Source organism: Nelumbo nucifera, chromosome 5 (genome assembly GCF_055504915.1).
Source record: "Nelumbo nucifera cultivar China Antique chromosome 5, China Antique-T2T, whole genome shotgun sequence".
In the NCBI taxonomy this organism is placed as follows: Eukaryota; Viridiplantae; Streptophyta; class Magnoliopsida; order Proteales; family Nelumbonaceae; genus Nelumbo; species Nelumbo nucifera.
This window is the reverse complement of record NC_142653.1, coordinates 76,046,005-76,067,981: the sequence shown is the minus strand read 5'-3', so window position 1 is coordinate 76,067,981 and position 21,977 is coordinate 76,046,005. Positions and strand designations below refer to the sequence as shown.

Here is a 21,977-nt window from a genome sequence, read left to right as displayed (position 1 = left end):
ATCGACTCCCCTTCTCTCTGGACTATGCTAAGGAGGCTTTCTTGTGACCTCGGGCACTTCTTGCTGGTGATGAAGTGCGAGGTGAACATCTGCACGAACTGCGCCCAACTTTTGATCGTCCCTAGCACGAGGTTCTTGTATCACGTGCGAGCTACTCCTTTGAATGTCGTAGAGAAGGAAACGCACATGCAGGACTTGTCAGCCCCAACTAGATGCATTTGGGACTGGAACGAGTCTACATGATCATTTGGGTCGAACGACCCATCGTACTTATCCAGCGGAGGCACTTTGAAGTCCTTCGGCATTGGGGTCGCCAGGAGCTCGGAGGACAAAGGAGATGACCTGGAGAGGAGGGGAGCGGTCTTTGTGGCTTCCGAGCTCGCCTCCTCTTTACCTTTAGGCTGCTCAGGTTGATTAGGTCTAGCGAGCTAGCTTGGAACTACAGTTCGACGTGCCTTAGGACGCCACCTTTGCTGCTTCTTGATTGGCTCCGCATTGGTGTTGTTGACCTCTGTGTGGTCGGGTAATGTCTTGGCACGGAGTGGTTCGGACTGCTGATGCTGGCTGCTGTGAACGGAGGGGCCTCGCCTAGAGTCCGCGATCAGAACCCCGAACCGGTTCCCTGCATGCGAACCTTCATGATGCGAGGGCCGAGGTGAAGTAGCTCTGGCGGGTTGAGTGTCTCTCGACCTGTTCACGTTCTGCAAAGCGGGAGGAGTAACTTGCCTTTCCCTCCTACCGCGGGACGAGACCTGGCTCCCAAGGGGATGCTAAATCTAGGAAGTCTCTCCCCGGTAAGGAGAGCGAGTGTTTTGACGACGGGACTTATTCTGTTGTGCTATCGGATGTCGAGGTAGAACTGGCTGTTGATTCTACTACAGCGGTGGGAACTGCTGCTGGTAAAAATGGTGTAAAACCTGTTGCTGGTAGTGCTGAAATTGTTGGACCTGTTGCATTTGGGCTTGAATAGCTTGTATGCAGTGTACCAGGTTGTCAAGCTAATGCTGTCCGACGCCAGGGGGAACCACGGATGGTTCAGCAAAGGTCGCACCCACTATAGGAGGGAGTGGGGCATTCACTGGCGCAGTTGCTTGAGGCACAGTCAGCGTTGGGACCCCAGCCGCAGAGAGCGGTATGGTGAATTGACTGATGCACGTGATCGGGATCTGAGGTTGCCCCCCAGAGTCATTCATCTCATTATTTTGTCCAGCGTTGCTGGAGGATGCCATAGATTTGAGTTTGTGATTCTTGGTGGAAAGAGGCTTCTTGTAGTGATTCCCACAGACGATGCCAATTGATGTAGCATGATCTAACTGCTCCCTGTTGGAGGTGATCTGACTTCTAGACGGATGGCAGACTGAACCTGCAAGGATATCAGAGAACCCAGGGATGCTAACCCGGCGAGGTCGCTCCGATGCTTAAGTCAGTAGGCTAGTAGCGAGCTAAAATTGCTTTTGAAAGTAGAGAGCTTGAGAGAAGGAAAATCACGCATACCTGGAACCACCGGGGGTGGAGCCTTTATATAATGGAGTCCTCGCGGGTTTTACGGATCGGTTCTGGGATCATCGTCACGATAGGATCCGTTTCCGAGTAAGTTGGAAGATAATGCTGCCATCTGATAAGGTTCATCAATTTTGTCCTAATTGGGCGGGGAGATAATGTTAGCTGTTACACGGTGTGACCTCGTGAGACCTGGGATCTGTTGGAGGGGTTTTCGGGATCACCACGCAGTGGTGTGTTGGTATCCCCAGACTGATGTCTTTAAGTCCTGAACTGGGCTGAATGTCGAAGTGCCTTGGCATCAGGTTGCTCTTGTTGCGATCTGGTACCGAGTCGATCTCTTCCCAAGGTGAGCTTTTTCCGAGGTCAATTTAGCTCGGGGGGGTTGGGTACCTGTGCTCGATCTGCTGCGGACTCGTTAAGCTGAGTTGTCATCTATTAGTCGGGCTGCGTCCACGTGTCCCCCTGTTATGAGGTCGGGTCAAATCACCCATCATCAATATATATATATATATAGATGGATTGATAGATAGATATATAGATAGATAGATAGATAGATAGATAGATAGATAGATAGATAGATAGATAGATAGATAGATAGAAAGATAGATAGATAGATAGATAGATAGATAGATAGATAGATAGATAGATCTGTGTGTGTGTGCGTGCATATGTTTATATTGAATTTTTGTAATTTTTATATATTTTTATAAAAATATGTGCATATATGATGAAAATAATTGAAAAATACTTATATTTTTTTGGATTTATTTATAAGCACTTTTATATTTTTTAAAATTTTGAGAAATTAAATCAGATCGAATCATATTCAAATATTTGACATCTTTAACAAATTCGAATTCAAATCGATGCTTATGTGATTTGACCGAATCTTCGGATCGGATTGGATCTACTATTTATGCTATTAAATCGGATTTAATAATATCCTGATTCAAATCTAATCCGATTCGTTTGTATCCCTAGGTCAAAGTGAGGTGACAAAGTGTTAAAATTTGAAAATTTAAGGAGGATTTTTCGCTGCAAAATTAAAGTTGGGGGTAACTGTCACTACCCTAGCTGGCTAGAAATACAGGGTGGTAATCTACAAAAAACTTGTTGGTGGTCGAAAATACTACTTTTCAAAGCCAAAAATCTAAAAATTAAGCAAATACATATGATTATTATGCTGATTTTTATATTTATGGGTTTTTACTATTCAGTCCACGTGCAGACATCTTAGCTCTACTGTACAGTTGGGGTCAATTGGGGGTCAGTGCCAGTTCGAAATTGATGTCAATTCAAGGGAAAATATGGGTGTTATAGATAGAATTGTTTTAAATTTTGAATTATTGTAGATCTACCGTTCAAATCAAAATTCTGAGGTGGAGTGTAGTCTAAAATTCCCTTTATTTAAATCTTTTCCACTGGGACTCATCCACTTATGGGACCTAATCTTTTAAAAATTTGCCACGTGGCAAATTATGTGGACCCATATTGCACTAGAGTCTAGAGGTTCCATTTCCCTGAATCCAGCCATTGTCCTCTCCATCTCACCCCACTCCACCAAATGAAAAAAAGAGAGAAAACAACAACAAATTCCATAATTTCAATTTTTTCCCTAGAATCCACTCCACCATGGCACCATTTCATGTTGTTGCTATAAAAGTTACATCTTCAATCCACAAAGAAAATATAAACAACCATATCCATATTCCAAACCAATTACAAATAAATAAATAAAGATACTTACCAAAATGTCCCTACAATTCTATTACCAGACCAGAGTCTAGAGGGAGAACAATTCACACCCAAATCCAAGTTCTATTAACATGTTTTACACATCCAGAGTCTGATCACTGAGATCCGGCTGAACTGCCCATCCGGAGGATATAGACGGTGTTATGGTTATGAACAAGGCACAAGCCACAATTGAAGGTCAGAAAAGGCATTCAAGTTTCAGATCGAGGGCATTTTGTTAATTTCACTTCATAACTCGAAAGAAGACAACAGGAACCCGTTCTCATCGATGACTTCGCCGGAGAGAAACTCGCCGGCGATGGAATCCAACCTCAACGGGCTATGAAGAGGCGCCTCTCTTACGTCATCAAACACGCTCGCCAGCTCTTGGTCCAAATCCCACCAAACCTCGGAGGCCGAACCGGAACACGAGCTCGGTTCGACCTCCGCCCGGCCCGGCTCCAATAGCTCCCGGTTGGCCACCGAGTTGAGAGCGGCCTTCGCAGCGGCCGTCTGTATATCCTTGCGCGACGACGAAAGGGGGCGAGGCAGAGAGCCGGCTGACTCGGGGAAGTTGAGTGTCGCCGATTGCCCTTTCAGGAAGAACGCGGCCGAGTCGTAGGCGCGTGCGGCCATCTCCGGCGATAGGAAGGAGCCCAGCCAGATTCTGGTCTTCTTCTTGGGTAAGCGTATCTCGGAAACGTAACGTCCCCAGCTTCGTCGACGAACTCCCCGGTATGGCAGCGCGGATTGCCGGGGCCGGTTCTTCGTGTAGCCAGCGGACGGCGATTCCTCATCATTGGTGGCTGTTTCGAACCGATCCAGTCGGTCTTCTGGTGCAGACATTACAGTTGCAGAGTGTGAGGAAGAGAAGGAGAGAGAGGGAGAGAGAGAGAGAGTGAGAGAGGAGATTTGGATGGGTTGAGGAGGAAGAAAGGGACCGATAAGGGGAAGAAGCGCGCGCTGCTTGACTTCTTGTAGAGGATTTTCGAAGCATCGAAGAGATAGCTGGCAAATGGGACCCACTGAGTTTGGTTTGAAAGGACGGAAAGAGTACATCCTTACGATCTCGTACCTGAATTACCATTATAACCTTTGGAATGGTTAAAATCCCCCTCCTTTATTTTTGTCTTGCTCTATTTAATTTATTGATAGAAAACAAATATATATAAAATAAATAAAATATTGAAGAGGATTGATATGGGCACACCCAGTTTTGATAAATCACGCGAACTGCTGACAAAATACGAGTCAAAAGTGAGAATTTAATACTTTAGCTGATATTTAGGATCATAAATGGGGGTTATATAATAATACAAGTCCATGAAAATGTAAAACTCATTCATACTATACACATATGTGATGGCAGTTGATATTTTGCCCGTACCGTACGTGATTTTCAAAATCGGATCGGATTGGATGGTCGGACCGGAAAAACCGGAAATCGATCATGTTTGTGAAAAAGAGCCGTTGATTTAGTCAGTAAATTGTTAATTTGGACGGTCAAATCATTTGATCAGTCCAATAGTTTTGATTTTTTTTTTTAATTTTTTATTTTTTTGTCAAAATAGGACGTCCATTCAATTTGAACAATCAGACCGTTCAACCCGAGAACCAGACCCCTCATCGGTTAATTGTCTAATTCGATTTTAAAAACCTTGGTACTGTATATAAGGCTTTGCTCAGTTTGGAAAGAACGCAAATACAAATATATGTGCACTTCAAACACAAAGCATGCTTATGAACCGAGCATGAGCAAAATAATTTGTTTTTACACTCTTCCCCAAATGAAACCTTTACCATTTTACCTCTTGTTGTATCTAGTTTGGGTTTTAACTCATACTTAGCCCCAATTTGGTTCATGGGAATAGGGGTCTGGAATCAGAATTGTAATGAGCTATTCCGATTCTGACTATTTGGTTGGGTGGAATCGAAATCTCATTCCCATTCCTGCTTGGAATGACATTTTTCTATTTGAGGGAATGATCATTCTTTGCCAATTCCTTGCCCCTCCCTTGTAAAGAGATTGAATATTCAATCACTATGCTCAGTGCAAATACAAGGTTTAAAAGGAACTCAATTTGAGAAGACTGCAAATACAAATATGTTCAATGCAAAACCTTGTATATGTGTTTTTAAGCCTCGTATTTGTACTATACATTTTTGTATTTGCATTCTTTCCAAATTGAGCCTTAAAATCAATATCAAGAAATTGTTTATGTGCTATACATGGTTTTAAAGAAAACAAGATTGTTATAATATATCATGTGTAGAAGATGATATTTTATATTATATTTATATATAAATATTATAGTATAACACCTATAACATGTATTATATATAATATTTCATATTATGTATTGTATAAAATAAATTTTATACACATATTATATAATATTCATAATGTGCATATAATATATATGTTTTTTTTTTCAAAAAAAAAAAAAAGTTTGCACCTAAGAATGGCTGGTGCAGGGCGGGACAAATTCGGGGATCTCCATTTCCCGTGGGGACGGTATGAGGCCAGGAAAAGTACAATATATGTATTTGAAGACAGAAATAGGGTATGCAGAATCCTGGTCCTGCCCAACCAGGTTGCCATTCATAAGCACTAGCAAATGCCCCTTAGTAAGGGGCAATGGTTTGTGCTTAATTAATTTGCGATCCACTTTGTATAGGGATTTTCCTTTGATTTTATCATCATCATCATCATCTATGTCTTGTCTCAATTATATGGGGTTAAGTACATGAATCTTATTTTTCCATCTTATTTGTTTGATTAATATTGTATTGTACGTTGCCCATTTCCCATTACACTCGGTAAGGTATGGCACATTACTTCCAACTAGGGGTGTCAATTGGACTGGGTTTGGTTCAATCCGATCTAGTCCAATGTGAGTCTATTATAAATGGACCAGGTAGGAGTATAAACGAGTTGAATTCGAATCGGATCAAGCAATATTCGAATTCGAATCTGATTAGAAAATTCAATATTCGAATTCGAATTCGATTAAATATTCGAATATTCGATTCGATTCGAATTCGACTAATTAATTATTTTAGGTGATTTAATAAATATTTTATTTATATAAAGTATATAAATATATAAATTATTTATATAATTTAATTATTATATATATAAATTATATAAGACATTTAAATATTTTATATATTATATATAAAAATTAAATAATCGGTCGAATTCGGATATTTATCGAATCGAATTAGGTCATATCTGAATTTGAATCCGATTAACTATTCGATATGAATAAGATATCCGAATTCGATCGATTAGATATTCGGTTTATCCAAATTCGATTCGATTATGTCGAATGTCGAATTTGAAATTGGATTTTCGAATACTGCTGATACCCCTAGGTCCAATCCAATCCAATAAATGTTTTGGACTGGTCCAATTCAATGTTTAGACCGTCCAAGCTGTTCAAATTCATTTTGATTTACATTGTTTTCAACCCAAACCCAGTCCATTGACACATATATTCTTATCTTATATCAATAGACCAGATATTAACTTAATCCAACCCAATCCAATATAAATTTGTTACGAGCGAACTAGGTCTAATCTAATTTAATAAATATTTTGGACCAAATTGGTCCAATCCAATATGTCTTATTGGTCCGTCCTATCCGTCCAAATTGATTTTGGACTGATCCAAAACCGATCCATTGATACCCTTACTTCCAATAAATGCACCATGAGAAAGAGAAGACGATTCAGGATCCATAACTAAAAGAATTCACAAAAGTTTAATGCTGACTACCAAGCTGACACAACTCTCCTTTATTTGGGATTGGGATTGATGGTGTAAGGCAAGCTCATAGTGGTTTCTTTGGATTTGTGAAATAACTCTGATATCTATCATAATGTATATTATTACATTCGGCATCGCCTTCTAAGTAAACAAGTTTTATCAATTCATGTATGACCTTTGAATGTTGGAGCATGGTCATGAAATGGATATTATGTTACCTCAAACAGGGGTGTCAATGACCTGTTTTGGGTTAAAACCCCGTCCAAATCAAATTCAATTTGGATGGATTGGATGAACCAATAAGACATTGAATTGGATCAGTCCAGGCTTAATGGTCCAAAGTATTTATTGAATTGGACCGGACCTGATCCATCCATAATAGATTTATATTGGATTGGATCAGATTGAATCAATATCTAGTCCATTGATATAATATAAGAATACAAGTGTAAATGAACAAGGTTTTGTTTGAAATTAATCTAAATTAAAACCAATTTGACCCGAATGAACTGTCCAAACATTAAATTGCACTATCCAAAATATTCATTGGATTTGATTGGACTTGATCCATTTATCATATTGGATCAGATCGGATTGGACCAAATCTGGTCCAATTGACACCCCTACTAAAACAAGTACCTAATTATGAATCATACCATTAATTAATTCTTCCACTAAGCTCCACCCCTGTGACACTAATTAGGTAGGATACCCAAATTAACGATTTTTTATATGAAGCAAGTAGGGGTGGATTTGACCCAAGCCGAGCCGAATAGCTAGCTATTCAAGCTTGGCTCCCCAAGGTAGTACAAGGCTCAAGCTTGAGCTCAGCTCGAGCCAAAAGCTCGTAAGCTCGAGCCCGGCTTGGCTCGAGTTTGACTTGAGAAAAATGTTTTATAAAAATAAAAAATTATATTATTTTTTTTATTTTATATTTAAAAAATTAAAAATTATAATAATTAGTTATTATTATATATAAAAATAAAAATATTATATCTATAATATTTTTATTATATATGTATGTATGTACGTATGTATGTATGTATGTATGTATGTATGTATGTATGTATGTATGTGTGTATGTATGTATGTATATATGTAGCTATTCAAGCTTGACTTGCAAGCCTCACGAGCCGAGCTTTATTAGGCTCGAGCTCGTCTCTATTAATAAACGAGCTTGTAAATTGAGCTCGAGCTCGGCTTATGCCACCCCTAGAAGCAAAGTTTTATATATGACTTTTGGCAATACTCTCATCTCTTGATCCCCTTTAAGTAGCTTACCATCACATACCTAGCACAAAATTTAGATTACCAAATTGTCTAGTGCCACCTCTAAGTTCCTTCGGTTTCAATATCTATTCAAAGAACTTGGACCATATATCATTGGTTGGGCCCCATGTGTACTATCATATTGTGTGTGAACAAAGTGTCCTAATAAAAAGCATTAATCATCTACTTCAATCTCTATTAAGGATCAAGTTGTAGACATCAATGTACTTAAAAAAGAGTTGTAGACATCAATGTTTTCAATCTGCGGTTGATTCAGGCGATTGAACTGATCGAATTGTCATCGCAATGGAATTTCATTTTGGTTGAATCTCAAACCTGAAAATAAAAAATTGTTGACCTAATTGATAGGTCATGGATTACAAAATCTATATCTATATCTATACCACTATTAAAAGTATAAATGATAGTGTGAAACTTTTTTTTGATTAAAATATCCCAAATTTTTAATTTGATCCCTCTCTAATTATAAGGAAAAAAATGTAATTTGAACAACTACTTTTTCTTCATTCAAATCCATCTCATTAAGTCCTATATTTAAGTATTAATTTCCATTAACATTCATTTAAACCTACTCTTGACTAAAATACCCATACTTTTGAATTTGGTCTCTCTCTAATTGTGAGGACACAAAATGTAATTTGAACTACTACATTTCTCCTCATTCATTTTCCTCTCATTAAGTCTTATATTTAAGGAATTAACTCCCATACCATTCTTGCATTGAATCCTATATTAATTAACCATATTAAAGGAAAGGGTAAATTGCTGAAACCTCCCTTGAAGCATTTGACTATTGTTGAAACCTCTTCCGAAATTGGGTAATGGAAATCACCTCCCATGTACTTTCTAACATAATTGTGAGTAGAATCCCTTGTTAGAATCCTCTAATAAGAGGGGCAAAAATGTCCAAAATACCCATATAGCTAGTTATTTTTGATCAAAATGTTTATTTTCCTAATTTTCTCTTCATATTAATCTATCCAAGCCCTTCCAATCTCTTTCCTGAAATTGATTTGTTTTTCAAATTTACTCTTCATATCAATTATTCAAAGGTAAAACTGCAACTTTAAACTGTCTCTCTTTTTTGTTGTTCATATAGTTTGTATTGTTCTTTTTATAGAAATCATTAGCCTCAATAGTAATTGTTCGGGGGAGGTGATTGCAATTACCAAACTTCAGAGAAGGTTTTAGTGACAGCCAAAAACTTTGAGGGAGGTTCCAGCAATTAATTTACCCTAAAGAAAAATAGGGGCCTGTTTGGTTCGCGAGAATAGGGGTTTGGAATCAGAATCAGAATAGACCATTCCAATAACAACTGTATGGTTGGACAAAATCAGAATCAGAACCCATTTCCATTCCTGGTGGAATGGCATTCCCCCATTTGAGGGAATGACTACTCCCTCCTCCTCCCTTGAGAATGAAATCCCATTCCAGATGATTTCGACATATTTTGATTCCGATTCCAATTCTGATTGTGAACCAAATGGACTCTAAGTGTGACATAGAAATATTATTTTTGTTTATGATAGAAATAAAGTACAAATTTAAAAGCAACACAAAAGTGGAGTTGTTTTTCTATTCGGTGACAAGTCAACAATTCAACCTTTTGGGTCAAATGTGTCGCTAGATATCATAATTCAAAAGTATAAAAAAATATAAAAAAAATTATAGAAAACATTTGGGTTCATCTCTAATATCATATATTGATCATGTAAACAAAAATAAGTGTGACAAATAAGATTGATTTTTATAGGAATAGAAGTATAAAAAAATTATACAAGATTTTGGAAACATATTATTTTCTATTGTTATTTTCGTAAAAAATTGCCATGTGCAAAGCATGCACATGCTTAATTACATATAAAATGTACATCAGACTTCATAAGTTTGTATTCAGGGCTTGGATTGAGGTATATGTTTTTGGTAACATTCCATGATTTATGTGTTTAAGGAGCCAAAGTCACCTTGGCCCACTATTTTTTCCAAAGAATGCCATTTTTTGCCCTCAAATCTTAGTTTCTAGTATAAAAGTATTAAACCTAAAATTAAAAAAATATATTTTATATACAAAATAAAATTATATATTTTGAATATATGTATAAATTATGTATATCAAATCTAATATATAAAAGCAAAAAGGGTTGTATGTGAATGCCTTCTCCTTTGAAGAAATGGTCTCATGTGGATTGAAGGGTATTTTGGTTATTTGACCCTTAGATATTTATACTCCATTTCATCTCTCTTTCTCTCTCTCTCCTTTCAAACCCTATGTTCCGTCTAGTGTCGCTCCCATAGCACTTTACCATATCTATCGATTGGCCATTGCCACTATTGTTTCTATTTAGTCTTTGGCTTTTTGTTCCTCTCTCTCTCTCTCTCTTTCTTTCAGTTCTCTCTCAACTCCTCAGTTCTCAATTTCTCTATCTCTTTCTGAAACTCTCTCTCTCTCTTTCGGTTGCTGCCATTGCCACAATCCATTGTCTCTCTCAACTCCTCAGTTCTCAAACCCTATTTCTCTCTCTCTCTCTCTTTCTGAAACCCTATGTTTCTTTGTGGCTTCCGACTTAGGGAGCGGTAATGGAGGTGGTGGAAGCACACCAAAAACGTGGATGCATGGGTTTCTCATGTTAGTCTAGGCCATTCTCTTGGGACTCTTTTCTTTTGTTTGACTTTATTTTTGTTTGCTTGATTCATGACAGGGGGCTTCACCAATGACTGTTGAAGATTGTAGTGTCCAATTTGTTCAGGTTAGTTGGGTTATTCTCTTGGGAAGCATTTGGTTTTGACAAATTCCCCTCACCCACCCCCTACAATGGACGAGCCTCACCTTCTACTAATATACAATTGGGAAAATTCCAGAATAGTACCCTATACTATGGGGGCCATCTCAAATTAATACTCGAACTTTACAATGTGCCACTACAATACATGAACTCCCAAAAACTATTAATTTTTTCCATACCATTGTGATGTAGCGCGATCTAGCTGTTCCCAGTTGGAGGTGATTTGGCTTCCAGACGGACGACGGACTAAACCTGCAAGGATATTAGAGAACCCAAGGATGCTAACCCGGCGAGGTCGTTCCGATGCTTAAGTCAGTAGGCTAGTAGCGAACTAAAATTGCTTCGAAAGTAGAGAGCTTGAGAGCAGGAAAATCACACATACCTTGCACCCCCGGGGGGTGGAGCCTTTATATAATGGAGTCTCCGCGGGTTTCGCGGAGTGGTTCTGGGATTGATAGGGCTTATCGAGTCCGTCCAAACCGGACGGGAAGGAAATAAGGCTTATCATTACGAGGCGTGTTCCCGCAAGGCTCGGAATCTGATGGCGAGATCTTCGGGGTTGCCATGTAGTGGTCTGTCAATATTACCCGAGCTACTGCTCTTTAGATCCGACCTAGGGCGAACGCCGAAGTGCCTTGGGACCGAGGTGGTCTTGATGCGACCTTACACCGAGGTGAACTTGTCCCGAGGTGGTTTAATTATCCGAGCTCGATCTGTTGCGGACTTAGCATGTCGGGCTGAGTTGTCATCTTACTAGTTAGGTCGTATCCACGTGTCCCCCTATTACTAGGTCGGGCCAAATCGCCCTTCATCAAATAGTTCGTCCATTATGTCAATGATGTGACTACCCTTAAAGTATTTTTCAAGAAAATTTGACCCTTCGTAAGACAAACTTAAATTTTGAGGGAAAAACTAGGGTTCATTGAATGAACAATATTTTGAAGTTCATTTAAGCTACAATGAGTGGAAGTGGAAAAAGGTTGGAAGAGATGATCCTGGATGTCTGCGGTTGTCATTATATTTCAAGGTTTTCCGATTCCAGTGCTCCATTATCACTGGTACGATCTCTTTTCTTACTATGTTGTTCTCTATTCTTTGGTTTTAATGTTAGCTTGCATTTGTTACTTGTTTTTTTGGTTATATAACTAGAATGAATTCATTCTTCGTTAGTTTATTGTTCAAATGTAATGGTTGTGTTTCTCACTTGATTTTTTTTTTGTTTGAATCTGAGTTTCTAGTTTTCGTTGTGTTTATGGTTCAAATATAATGGTTTACAGAAAAAGAGTTGCACGAAAACTCTTTGGCTGTGTTTCTCACACGAAATGTAATGCTAGTTTGAGTTTCTTACTAGATTTTTGTTTGAATCTAAGTCTCTAGTGTGGTTGTTTATGATTTAAATATAATGGTTTTTGTTGAAATTTAATGCAAGGATGTCTTCTCAAGTTATCCATGAGTCTTCATGTGTCAAATACTTGAGGTGTAAAGCCAAAAATTGCAAGCGTGGGTAGAGAATTAGAGATAGGTGATCTTAACTCTCATATTTGATTGTTTATGTAAGGGAGCATACCTGCACCATGTTACTTCATTCAGTTGGTTCCTACGGATGAGTGCAATGAAGCCAATCCAAAAATGAATAGAAAACAATGTTGCATAGCTTCATAGGTTGATAGGTGTTCTTAACTCTCATTTGAAGTCACTAAAGTCTTCCTAGAAACTAGTTGTAGAGCGGATAAAGACAATACATGTGTTAGGTACAACATCTATCATTGGGTTCATCTATCTTTATATATAGGAATTATGAAGTAGAATTGGGATGTATGTCCTTGGATTTGGATATGGTTTGTTGTGGATACATGACACTTAAGTTGATGTTTTGTTTCAAGTGATTATGAACTTGATGTACCTGGATGTGCACTTATGTTTACTCATGAATATGAATTTTCTCTTAAAATTCTTGTTTATTGTTTTCCCAAAATGCTGATTTATTGTGAATTGACTCAGAGAGATTCCACTTAGAATCTATTTTTTTTTTCAAAATTGTAAATCTGAATTGGATTGGAGGGGTTCCACTCACTATGAAAAATTGGTAATTGTCTTGTTTCAAGAAAGGTAAATCTAAGAAAAAATGACTTATTTCTTCAAAGTTGTAAATCTTAAATCAAATGATGACAAAATTGTAAAGCTGAAAGAATGTTTTCTCCAACCTCAGTGTCATTTGTTTTTTATTTCCTTCAAAATTGTTAATTTAAAATTAATTGATAATATCGAAATCATTAAGTTATTTCAAAATCCAAATCACTTAATGATTTTAACATCAAAGTTTTTATTTATTTTTGACTCATTTGAAGATTGTAAATTTGAAAGCAACTGATGATGTTGAAATCAATAAGCTATTTTAGTATCCAATTCACTTAATGATTTCAACATCAAGTTATTTGACTTACACACATCCTTACTTCTCCAAAGGATCAATCAAATGTTATTTTTCTCATCAATGTCCTGTTAATCTAATTTTTATGGGTGCTTGGAAGCCAAAGATTTTGAAGTGAGGGAGATTGTTTCCCATTCTTCAAAATGAAACTCTAATATAGAATCACACTTCCTAGTTTTTTTTAGCTTGGTCTATTATAGAAAGGGATTTTTCCTTGGAGACTGTTGGGTTGAAAGAGTACAAGGTACATTCATTAAAGACTTGGATATGAAAGCAATCTTTTTTTACTATTCAATGAATTTATTGATCTCAACACACTAATGGGAGATCCAAGGTTTATCCAATTTGCCAAACTAAGGGCTCCAAGGTTTGTCCAATGTGCCAAAAATGGAAGCTCTAAGGATTGTCCAATCTGCAAAAAATAGGAGCTCCAAGGTTTCTACAATACAAGTACACAAGGACAATCCTAGTTGTTAGTTGTCACAGTTATATCAAATTGTGTTCCACAGAATACAAGAAGAGGTAGTTGTAATCGACATAGACTTGGTATTTGGGCTATGGGTTTTGTAAGATTACATTTGAAGTGTTGGTGGAGTTAAATTGTAGATTCATTTGCAGAGATTCACTACGTAAAGGATAATTTATTGTTCTTGTACCTTTACTCATTAGAATGAGTTTAGAGGTAGAAGTTCTTTCTTGATCTAAGAATTGAAATGATGAATTTAGTCTTTAAACAACAAGTTGTTTAAATTGCACAAGAAGTCCTTTAACCTGTAAACCACAGTTCCATAATCATAGAGTGATTAGGGACCTCACTAGTTAAAGCAAGTTGTTTAACTTTCATAGGAACTCTTTAAACCATTAAGTTAAAGCAAATTTGATTGGAGAGTTAAAGAAGACCTCATTGAAGAATCAAATCAGAACTAACTAGTGAGTTAAATTAGAACACAACTTAGAGTGAGTTAAGTCAGACCTTACTAGTAAGTTAAAATATCACTTCTAATGAGTTACAACATAACTTTTATTCAGTTACATCAAAACATCCATTGAGATAAATCAGAATTTATATTAAGTTAGATCTTACTAGTAAGTTAAACCATAATGAGTCAGAACTTCTAATGGGTTAAATCATAACCCCTAATGAGCTCCATTACAACCTTTGGTAAGTGAGTTAAATCAGAATCATGGTTGTTCTTAGCACATGTAAGATAATTAGCATGCATTGTATCTCAATAACTAATGGTTATTGATGGTGCGCGATCCGGTCACTCCTATCTGGCACTTACGTGACTCTTGGAAGGTACCTAAGATGGAAAAGAAGAAGAATCCCCGGGGGCTTGCCCGGCGGGAACACTCCGATGCTTAAGTTAGTATTCAGTAGGAGAAGCAAGGAGAAGATGAAGGCTAAGAGTGCAGATAGCGCGAGGGTAGATGATGATACTTCTCCCCCTTGATGATAAGCTCCTTCTAATAGAAATCCGTTGCATCAGGCCCACTAGCCTCTGACAGGGCAGGTATAACCGCCACTGTCATCCTGCTGCAGCCGTTACTAGCAGGGGCTGAGGTGGCACACACGGGGCCGTCATCGCAGGGTACACACCTGTCCGGTGTGAGGTACCCTCTAAAGGTGGTAGGTACGACACTGCCTGACGAGGGATATGGCTGCTGTTCCCAGATTTGTCAGGTACAGTGGTCGGGCAGGAGGTCTTCCTACGATATGCCGGGCTACCCTTCCGCGAGCTACCCTGTGCTGGGCTATCTTGTAAGCAGCAAGCTGCTTGTGGCAAGCTAAGCCGAGCTGTCTGGCCCGAGGTGTCTTTACCTTAGGGTATCTATACGCAGATTGGTGTGTTCCTGTCTGGGAGTGGTCCGAGATCCACTGGGAGGAGCTCGGGTATTAGGAAAGGTCAGGGGGCCCCGAGCTCGGAGGTAGCTCGGGGTGCCTTAGCTCCCGGGGGCGGTGCAGGCCAGGCGGCTCCCGACGAGTAGTCTATTCCGTCGAGTTGCCGGGCTGAGCTCGGTGGGACCTTCCCTCCGAGTTGCGGTTGCGCCTGTTGTGCTGTCATGTTGAGTCATCGTTTGAGCAAGGTCACACATACGTGTACCCGTGCTACGAGGTCGGGCCAAATCGTCCTCCATCAATTGCCCCCCACTCCCTGTGCTGGGGATGGGGCCCCAGTGTGAGGAGTTCATGGTTTGCCGTATGGATTTGGCTCGATTCTCACGCCGTGATGTTGGGCGGTTTAGCGGCTGGACCGGTTGGGCATTCGGTTTGCGCAGAGGGAAAAACCCGTGTCTCATGCAATTCACGTACGGACATCACGCGCTTTATGCTGCGCGGACGCCAAAAAACGCGCTAAACCAAATTCGCCTTGAGAGTCCCGCATCCGGTTTCTTTGAGGTCCGTTGGATTGATCCAATCTTGACCGTTGGCTACCGGGCCCCGCGGCTATAAATAGCGGGATCCTGGCCATTTTCCTTTGTCGCTAAGTGTTTTTCGCCTTGAGCTCGCGTCTGAGGTCTCCAGCTCGGGTCTTCCAACTCGATTTCGTCTCTTTCTGGTGAGTTCCCGAGTCTTCCCTCTTTCCTTTTTTCTCAGTTTGTTCTTCCTTATGTCTAGTGGGGGCAGTTTCTCGAACGGACCCGAGGCGGGCACCTCGGGTCATGGTGACCCTGCTGTTGCCCGGCCTTCTCACGAGGCATGGACAACCTCGGGTAAACTGGCGTCCACCTCTCATCGAGGTCGGATGCCAGACCAGTTCGGTTCTTCTACTCTGACACTGGAGAGGCTCCAAGACCTCATTCAGTAGTTTAACCTTCCTTCAGAGTACTCCTACAGCCTTCCCACTGGCAATTTCCCCTGGGTGCACGGTCCAGATGAGGTCGTGATCTTCAGGGAACAACTCGTCGGTGGGCTTCATCTCGCTCTTCACCCCCTTATCCCCGAGGTGTTGGGGCGTTTCAGCACCACACTAGATCAGCTCCACCCCAATTCCATTCGGAATTTGGTGGGAAGCATTTCCCTTTGCCGCGAACGGCAGTTCTCTTTGGATGCGGACGTACTCTGCTCCATACTATTAATAAAGAAGAGCGCCTCTAGCGCTCCCCCCGAGCATGGGAAGGTCTACTACTTGTCTCCTCGCCCAGGCTTCAAGCTGTTGCATAAGTTCCTGAGCAAGGTCCCGGCCTGGAAGCGGGACTATTTTGTGGTCCGGGCCAGCACGGGGTGGCCCTTCCTTACCAGTTGGAGGGTGGCTACTCAGGCCACTAGCATCGCCCTCAACCAACAGACGTGGGAGACCTTCCACTCGTGGGCTAAGGCTGAGCTCGATCACCGGGAGTACATCACCGAAGAGAAGCTCGTTCAGGCCGGTTTGAGCTCGGGTAGGTCTATTTCTATCTTTGGTGCTTTGCTTTTATCTGCTTGGTGTCTTCGGGTTTACTGACGCCAACTTTGTTGCAGGTCCCATGGACGAAGAAGAAAGGATTACGGCTCCTAGGCTCCTCAACCAGATGAAAAAGAGGAAGAAGCGGTGTGCCAAGAAGGCCGCCAAGAAGGCTCGTGTGGAGTCGCCGAGGGCTCCCTCCCTCGAGCCCGATCATCCTCGGGTTCCCACTCCTTAACTTGAGCTCAACAATGTCCCTCCAGTAATAGATCTGGAGGGTGATTTTCCACCCCAAAAGCCTGAGGCTGCGGAGGGGTTGGTGGACGAGCCAGCCGGGGCTGCCGCTGAGGCTTCCAGTTCTGTTGGAACAGCTGCCGAGGCCACCGAAGAGTCGGTTCACCGCGCTACAGATGCGGCGGCATCCAGTTCAGGGACCGGAGAGGAGGAGGAATCCATCTTGGATCCCGAGGTCAACCTCGACCGAAGTAAGAGGGGCGTCATCAATGCAGAGGTCGTGAGTTGAGCCGAACTCTCCCCAGGTCCGCTCGGGAGCCGCGCTGCAACCCACATCATGGTGGTAAGTTCGTATTCCGTGAGCCAACGCTCTATCCCTCTTTCTCTTCTTCTTCTTTTTTTTTACTCACCAGTTTCCTTCTGCTAGGCGAACACTGCCGTGCACGCCTTAACTTTCCAATCTGACAAACACCTGAGGCGTGCTTTGGCTGCTGAGGAGTCATCCCGCGTGGCTCAGGCCGAGCTGAAGGCAACACAGGACAAGGTCCATCAATTGGAGAGTGCTGCCGCCGCTCAGAGGAGCCTGAATGACGCCTTGGCGTTAGAGAGGGAGGAGCTGGCCCGTGAATGAGACAAGTTGAAGGTTGAGGTGAATGGGCTCCGAGTTGGTCAGGAAGCCCTGAAGCTCGAGGTGGAAATCCTCAAAATGGCCCAGAAGGCTTCGCAGCTCGAGATGCAGGCCCTCAAGGGAACCAAGGAGGCCTTGGAGCACGAGGTGGAGTCTCATAAGGCCGATATTAAGGAGAAGATGGAGATCTTTGACGATGCTCTGAAGCAGACCAAGGTTCAGTCCGTCATCGACTACGTCAAGTCGTCAAGGTTCGATAACATAATGTCAAAGGCCTACCGTAGGGGGTTCAAGCTCGGCCAGTGGTGGATAAGGCGTGCCTACCCCGACCGGGATATAAGTGCCTTCACTTCTTTCAACATCATGGATGATATGGCACGCCAGGCCACGGATGACCCAGACTCTGAAGATGATGGTGGCAACGGGGAGGTTGACGCTACCGATTTGACTGATTCTTCCGAGGAGACCCCTAAAGAAGCCCCGTGTAAGGCTGACGAGCCTCCCAAATTGTCAGGTGCTCCTTGTGTTCTGGGCCTGCGAGTTTGACTTCCTTCTCCTTTGTACCGGGCCTGCGAGATTAATTTCCTTCTCTTTTGTATTGAACATATTTAGGTAATGAAATTTATGTAATGGAGCTTACGTAATGAAGAAATATCTTTTGCCAAACACTTGTGCAATTTTCTTTTACTTGCCGAAGTGGTTGTCTTATTCTAAACTGTTAGGCTACTAGGTTGATTACCCGAAGTGTGGGAGGCAGGTACTCTATGTACACGGTTATCATGGTGATGTTGCCAGTGCTGGCTAACCTGGATAGGGCGTCAACCTCAGTGTTCTCTGACCTAGGGATTTGTCTGATGAAGTGTGACTGGAAGTTGAGCAGGGCCTCTCTGACTTTGGCTAAGTAGGCGACCATGGTAGGCTCGCGAGCTTCGTACTCACCAGTGACCTGGTTGACCACGAGTTGGGAGTCACTACAGACAACGATGTGCTTGGCTTTTACTTCTCTGGCTAAGGCTAGTCCGGCTATCAACATCTCGTACTCCGCTTCATTGTTAGATGCTGCGAAATCGAAGCGTAGCGCGTACTCCAGTTTCGTGCCACTTGGGCCGTGCAGGACTATTTTGGCTCCGCTGCCCTGTTGGTTCGAGGAGCCATCTACGTGAAGGATCCAAGGCTCCTCATCCCAGCTCGCGCTTGGCCAAACTAGGAGAGATGCCAAACTGGCTGCTACCTCACGGGGCTCAGACTCAACCGGCCTGGGAGCTTCGGGCTCGCCCGAACTGGGGACCTCGTACTCAACCGGCCTAGGAATTTCGGAACTGAACGTGCATTTGGCGATGAAATCTGCTAAGGCTTGAGCCTTAATGGCAGTTCGTGGCTTGTACTGGAGGTCGTACTCATTGAGCTCAATGGCCCATTTCGTCGACCGACCAGAGACCTCGGGCTTAAGTAAGACAAGCCTCAGAGGTTTGTCGATGAGGACGATAACAGTGTGAGCTTGAAAGTACAGGCAGAGCTTCCAAGCTACAATTACCAGTGCGTATGCTAGCTTCTCTATCTCCGGATATCTCGTCTTTGCTCCCTGCAATACTTTACTAACATAATAGATGGGTCGCTGGACCCAATATACTTCCTTTATTAGTACCGAGTTGACCACTTCGTCGTTCGCCGAGTGGTACAGTTCTAAAACATCACCCTCCTTGGGCCGGGTTAAGATTGGCATACTAGCGAGGTATTTCTTGAGCTCGTCAAATGCAAGCTGGCAGTCTAGGGTCCATTCGAACCCTTTGCTCTTAATTGCCTTAAAGAATGGCAGACAGCGGTCCGCCGATTTGGACATGAAGCGGCTCAGGGCGGCTATGCGGCCATTCAACCTTTGAACCTCCTTCAACTTCCGGGGTGGTCTCATATCTAAGATGGCCTTGATCTTATTCGGGTTGGCTTCAATGTCGCGCTGGTTAATGATGTATCCTAGGAATTTACTCGAGGTCACACCGAACACACACTTGTTTGGTTTCTATCTCATATTAAACATACGCAAGTTTTCAAAAACAGAATGCAAGTCTTGTATTAATTCATGTGAAAATTGAGTTTTGACGACCATGTCGTCTACATAGCATTCTACTTTACTGCCAATTAGTGGCACAAACAACTTATTTACAAGCCTTTGAAAGGTTGCCCCTGCATTTTTCAACCCAAAGGGCATAACCTTGTAACAGTATAGGCCAAACTCCGTGATGAAGGCAATCTTTTCTTCGTCCGCCGGGTCCATCTTGATTTGGTTATAGCCCGAATAGGCATCTAAGAAACTCAGCAACTCGTACCTTGAGGTCGCATCCACCAAATGGTCAATTCTAGGGAGCGGGAAGCAGTCTTTCGGCCAGGCTTGGTTTAGGTCGGTGTAGTCAACGCACATGCGCCACTTACCGTTAGCCTTCTTTACCAGAACGGGGTTGGCTACCCTGGTCGGGTAGTGGACTTCTCTTATGAAGTCAGCTGCGAGGAGCTTCCTGATCTCCTCGTCGACCGCTTTCCACCGTTCCGGGGATAGGTTACGTTTCTTCTGTCTAATGGGTCTAACTACAGGATCAATACTCAGCTTGTGAGTTATAAGGTTAGGGTCTATACCGGGCATCTCTGCCGCAGACCACGTAAAAATATCTAATTTTTGAAGTAAGAAACTTACTAGTTCGAATCATAGAGGTTCTTGGACGGAAGCACCAATCTAAAGCGTCCGAGCTGGGTCTGCGGTTGAGGTCAGAACAACAACTGTTTCTTCTGTGGGTGCAGCTCGTTCTTCGCCTTTCTTTGTAGGCTGCTCTAGTTCGAGGTCATCGGCCACCTTGGTCTTTCCCTTTAGGGCGGCGACATAGCACTTGCGGGACTCGAGCTGGTCGCCCCGCTCTACTACCACATTGAAGTTCATAGAGAACTTAATTGTCAAATGATAAGTGGAGACCACCGCCCGTAGGACATGGGTGATCGACCGACCTATTATGGCATTGTATGGGGAGGGGGTCGCGACCACTAGGAAGCCCACCAAAGGAGTGTTCGTGGGCTTCAAGTCACTTCCCTGCAACTGAAGCTGGTCGAACGTGGCTTTGAAGAGAATATCTACCGAGCTGCCTGAGTCAACGAGTACGCGCGTGACCTCAAAGTCGTTGATCCTCAGCTTTTTCATGAGTGCGTCATCGTGAGGGTAGTGGACCCCTCGCGCATCGTCTTCTGTGAAGAAAATCGGCTCTTCTGTCTTCGACCGCTTTGGAGGATTCTGTTCTTCCCGAGCAGCTTCATGAACTACGTCCGAGATGCCGCTGAAGTACAACCCGTGACGATCGAGCCTCCCACTGTCACGTGGATAGTGCCCTGAACTGGCCTCTCTTCTGGAGGCTGCTTCTGCGACTGTTCGGCCGGCCTGCTGCTGGACTCGGGAGCATCCTTACCATGCTCCCCTCGCGGACCTGTTCTATTACTATCATTATTATTATTTTGTACAAAATTCCTTAGATCTCTGCGACGGATGAGCTCCTCTATCTCATCGCGAAGGTTCTTACAATTTTCGGTACTGTGACCGTGATCTCTGTGAAAACTACAATACAAGTTCTTATTTCTCTCATTAGGATTCCCCTCAAACGGGGTGGCCACTTCACATACGGGGCGTCCTTGATTGCCAACAGGATTTCGGCCCGCTTTGCATTCAATGGGGTGTAATCAGTTCGGTCCGCTACATGAGCTCGGAATAACTGACCTGGCTTTGCCCCCCGAGCTGCATCATTTTTCTTTCGGCTGTCCCCTTGACTGGGAGGCTCTCCTTCCCTTTTTCTCTTCTTGGGTGCGCCTTCGCCCTTCTGGTTGATCTCTTCCTCCGTGGCTATAAACTTGTCTGTGAGCTTAAGGAATTCAGTTATGGTCGCCGGTTGGTTGACGACCATGTGCCATTTGAACTCTTTATGCGTCACGCCTTTCTTGGCTGCTACGAGGCGCACAACAAGGTCTAGGCGTGGTATCTGGATGCACGCATCGTTGAACCGCTTGATATATCCTTGGATGGACTCTCCCTCTCTCTGCACTATGCTGAGGAGGCTTTCTTCGGTTCGCGGGCACCACTTGCTGGTGACGAAGTGGGACGTGAAGGCTTGCACGAACTGCGCCCAACTTCTTATTGATCCAGGTGCCAGGTTCTGGTACCATGTGCGGGCTACTCCTTTGAAAGTG

General features: G+C 42.5%; 1 protein-coding gene across 1 annotated transcript; it reads right to left on the bottom strand.

Annotated features, from left to right (window-relative positions):
• Positions 1-3,186: 3,186 nt before the first annotated feature.
• On the bottom strand, positions 3,187-4,191 carry LOC104593944 (ethylene-responsive transcription factor ERF022-like). Its single transcript, XM_010254050.3, has one exon. It carries the CDS (start codon positions 4,081-4,083, stop codon positions 3,487-3,489), a length of 597 nt encoding a protein of 198 aa, XP_010252352.1. The 5' UTR covers positions 4,084-4,191; the 3' UTR covers positions 3,187-3,486.
• Between the last annotated feature and the right edge of the window lie 17,786 nt (positions 4,192-21,977).

What these genes read in the sequence shown, in the direction of transcription:
- LOC104593944 (XM_010254050.3), bottom strand. Translation starts at nt 4,083, where the DNA reads ATGTCTGCACCAGAAGACCGACTGGATCGGTTCGAAACAGCCACCAAT.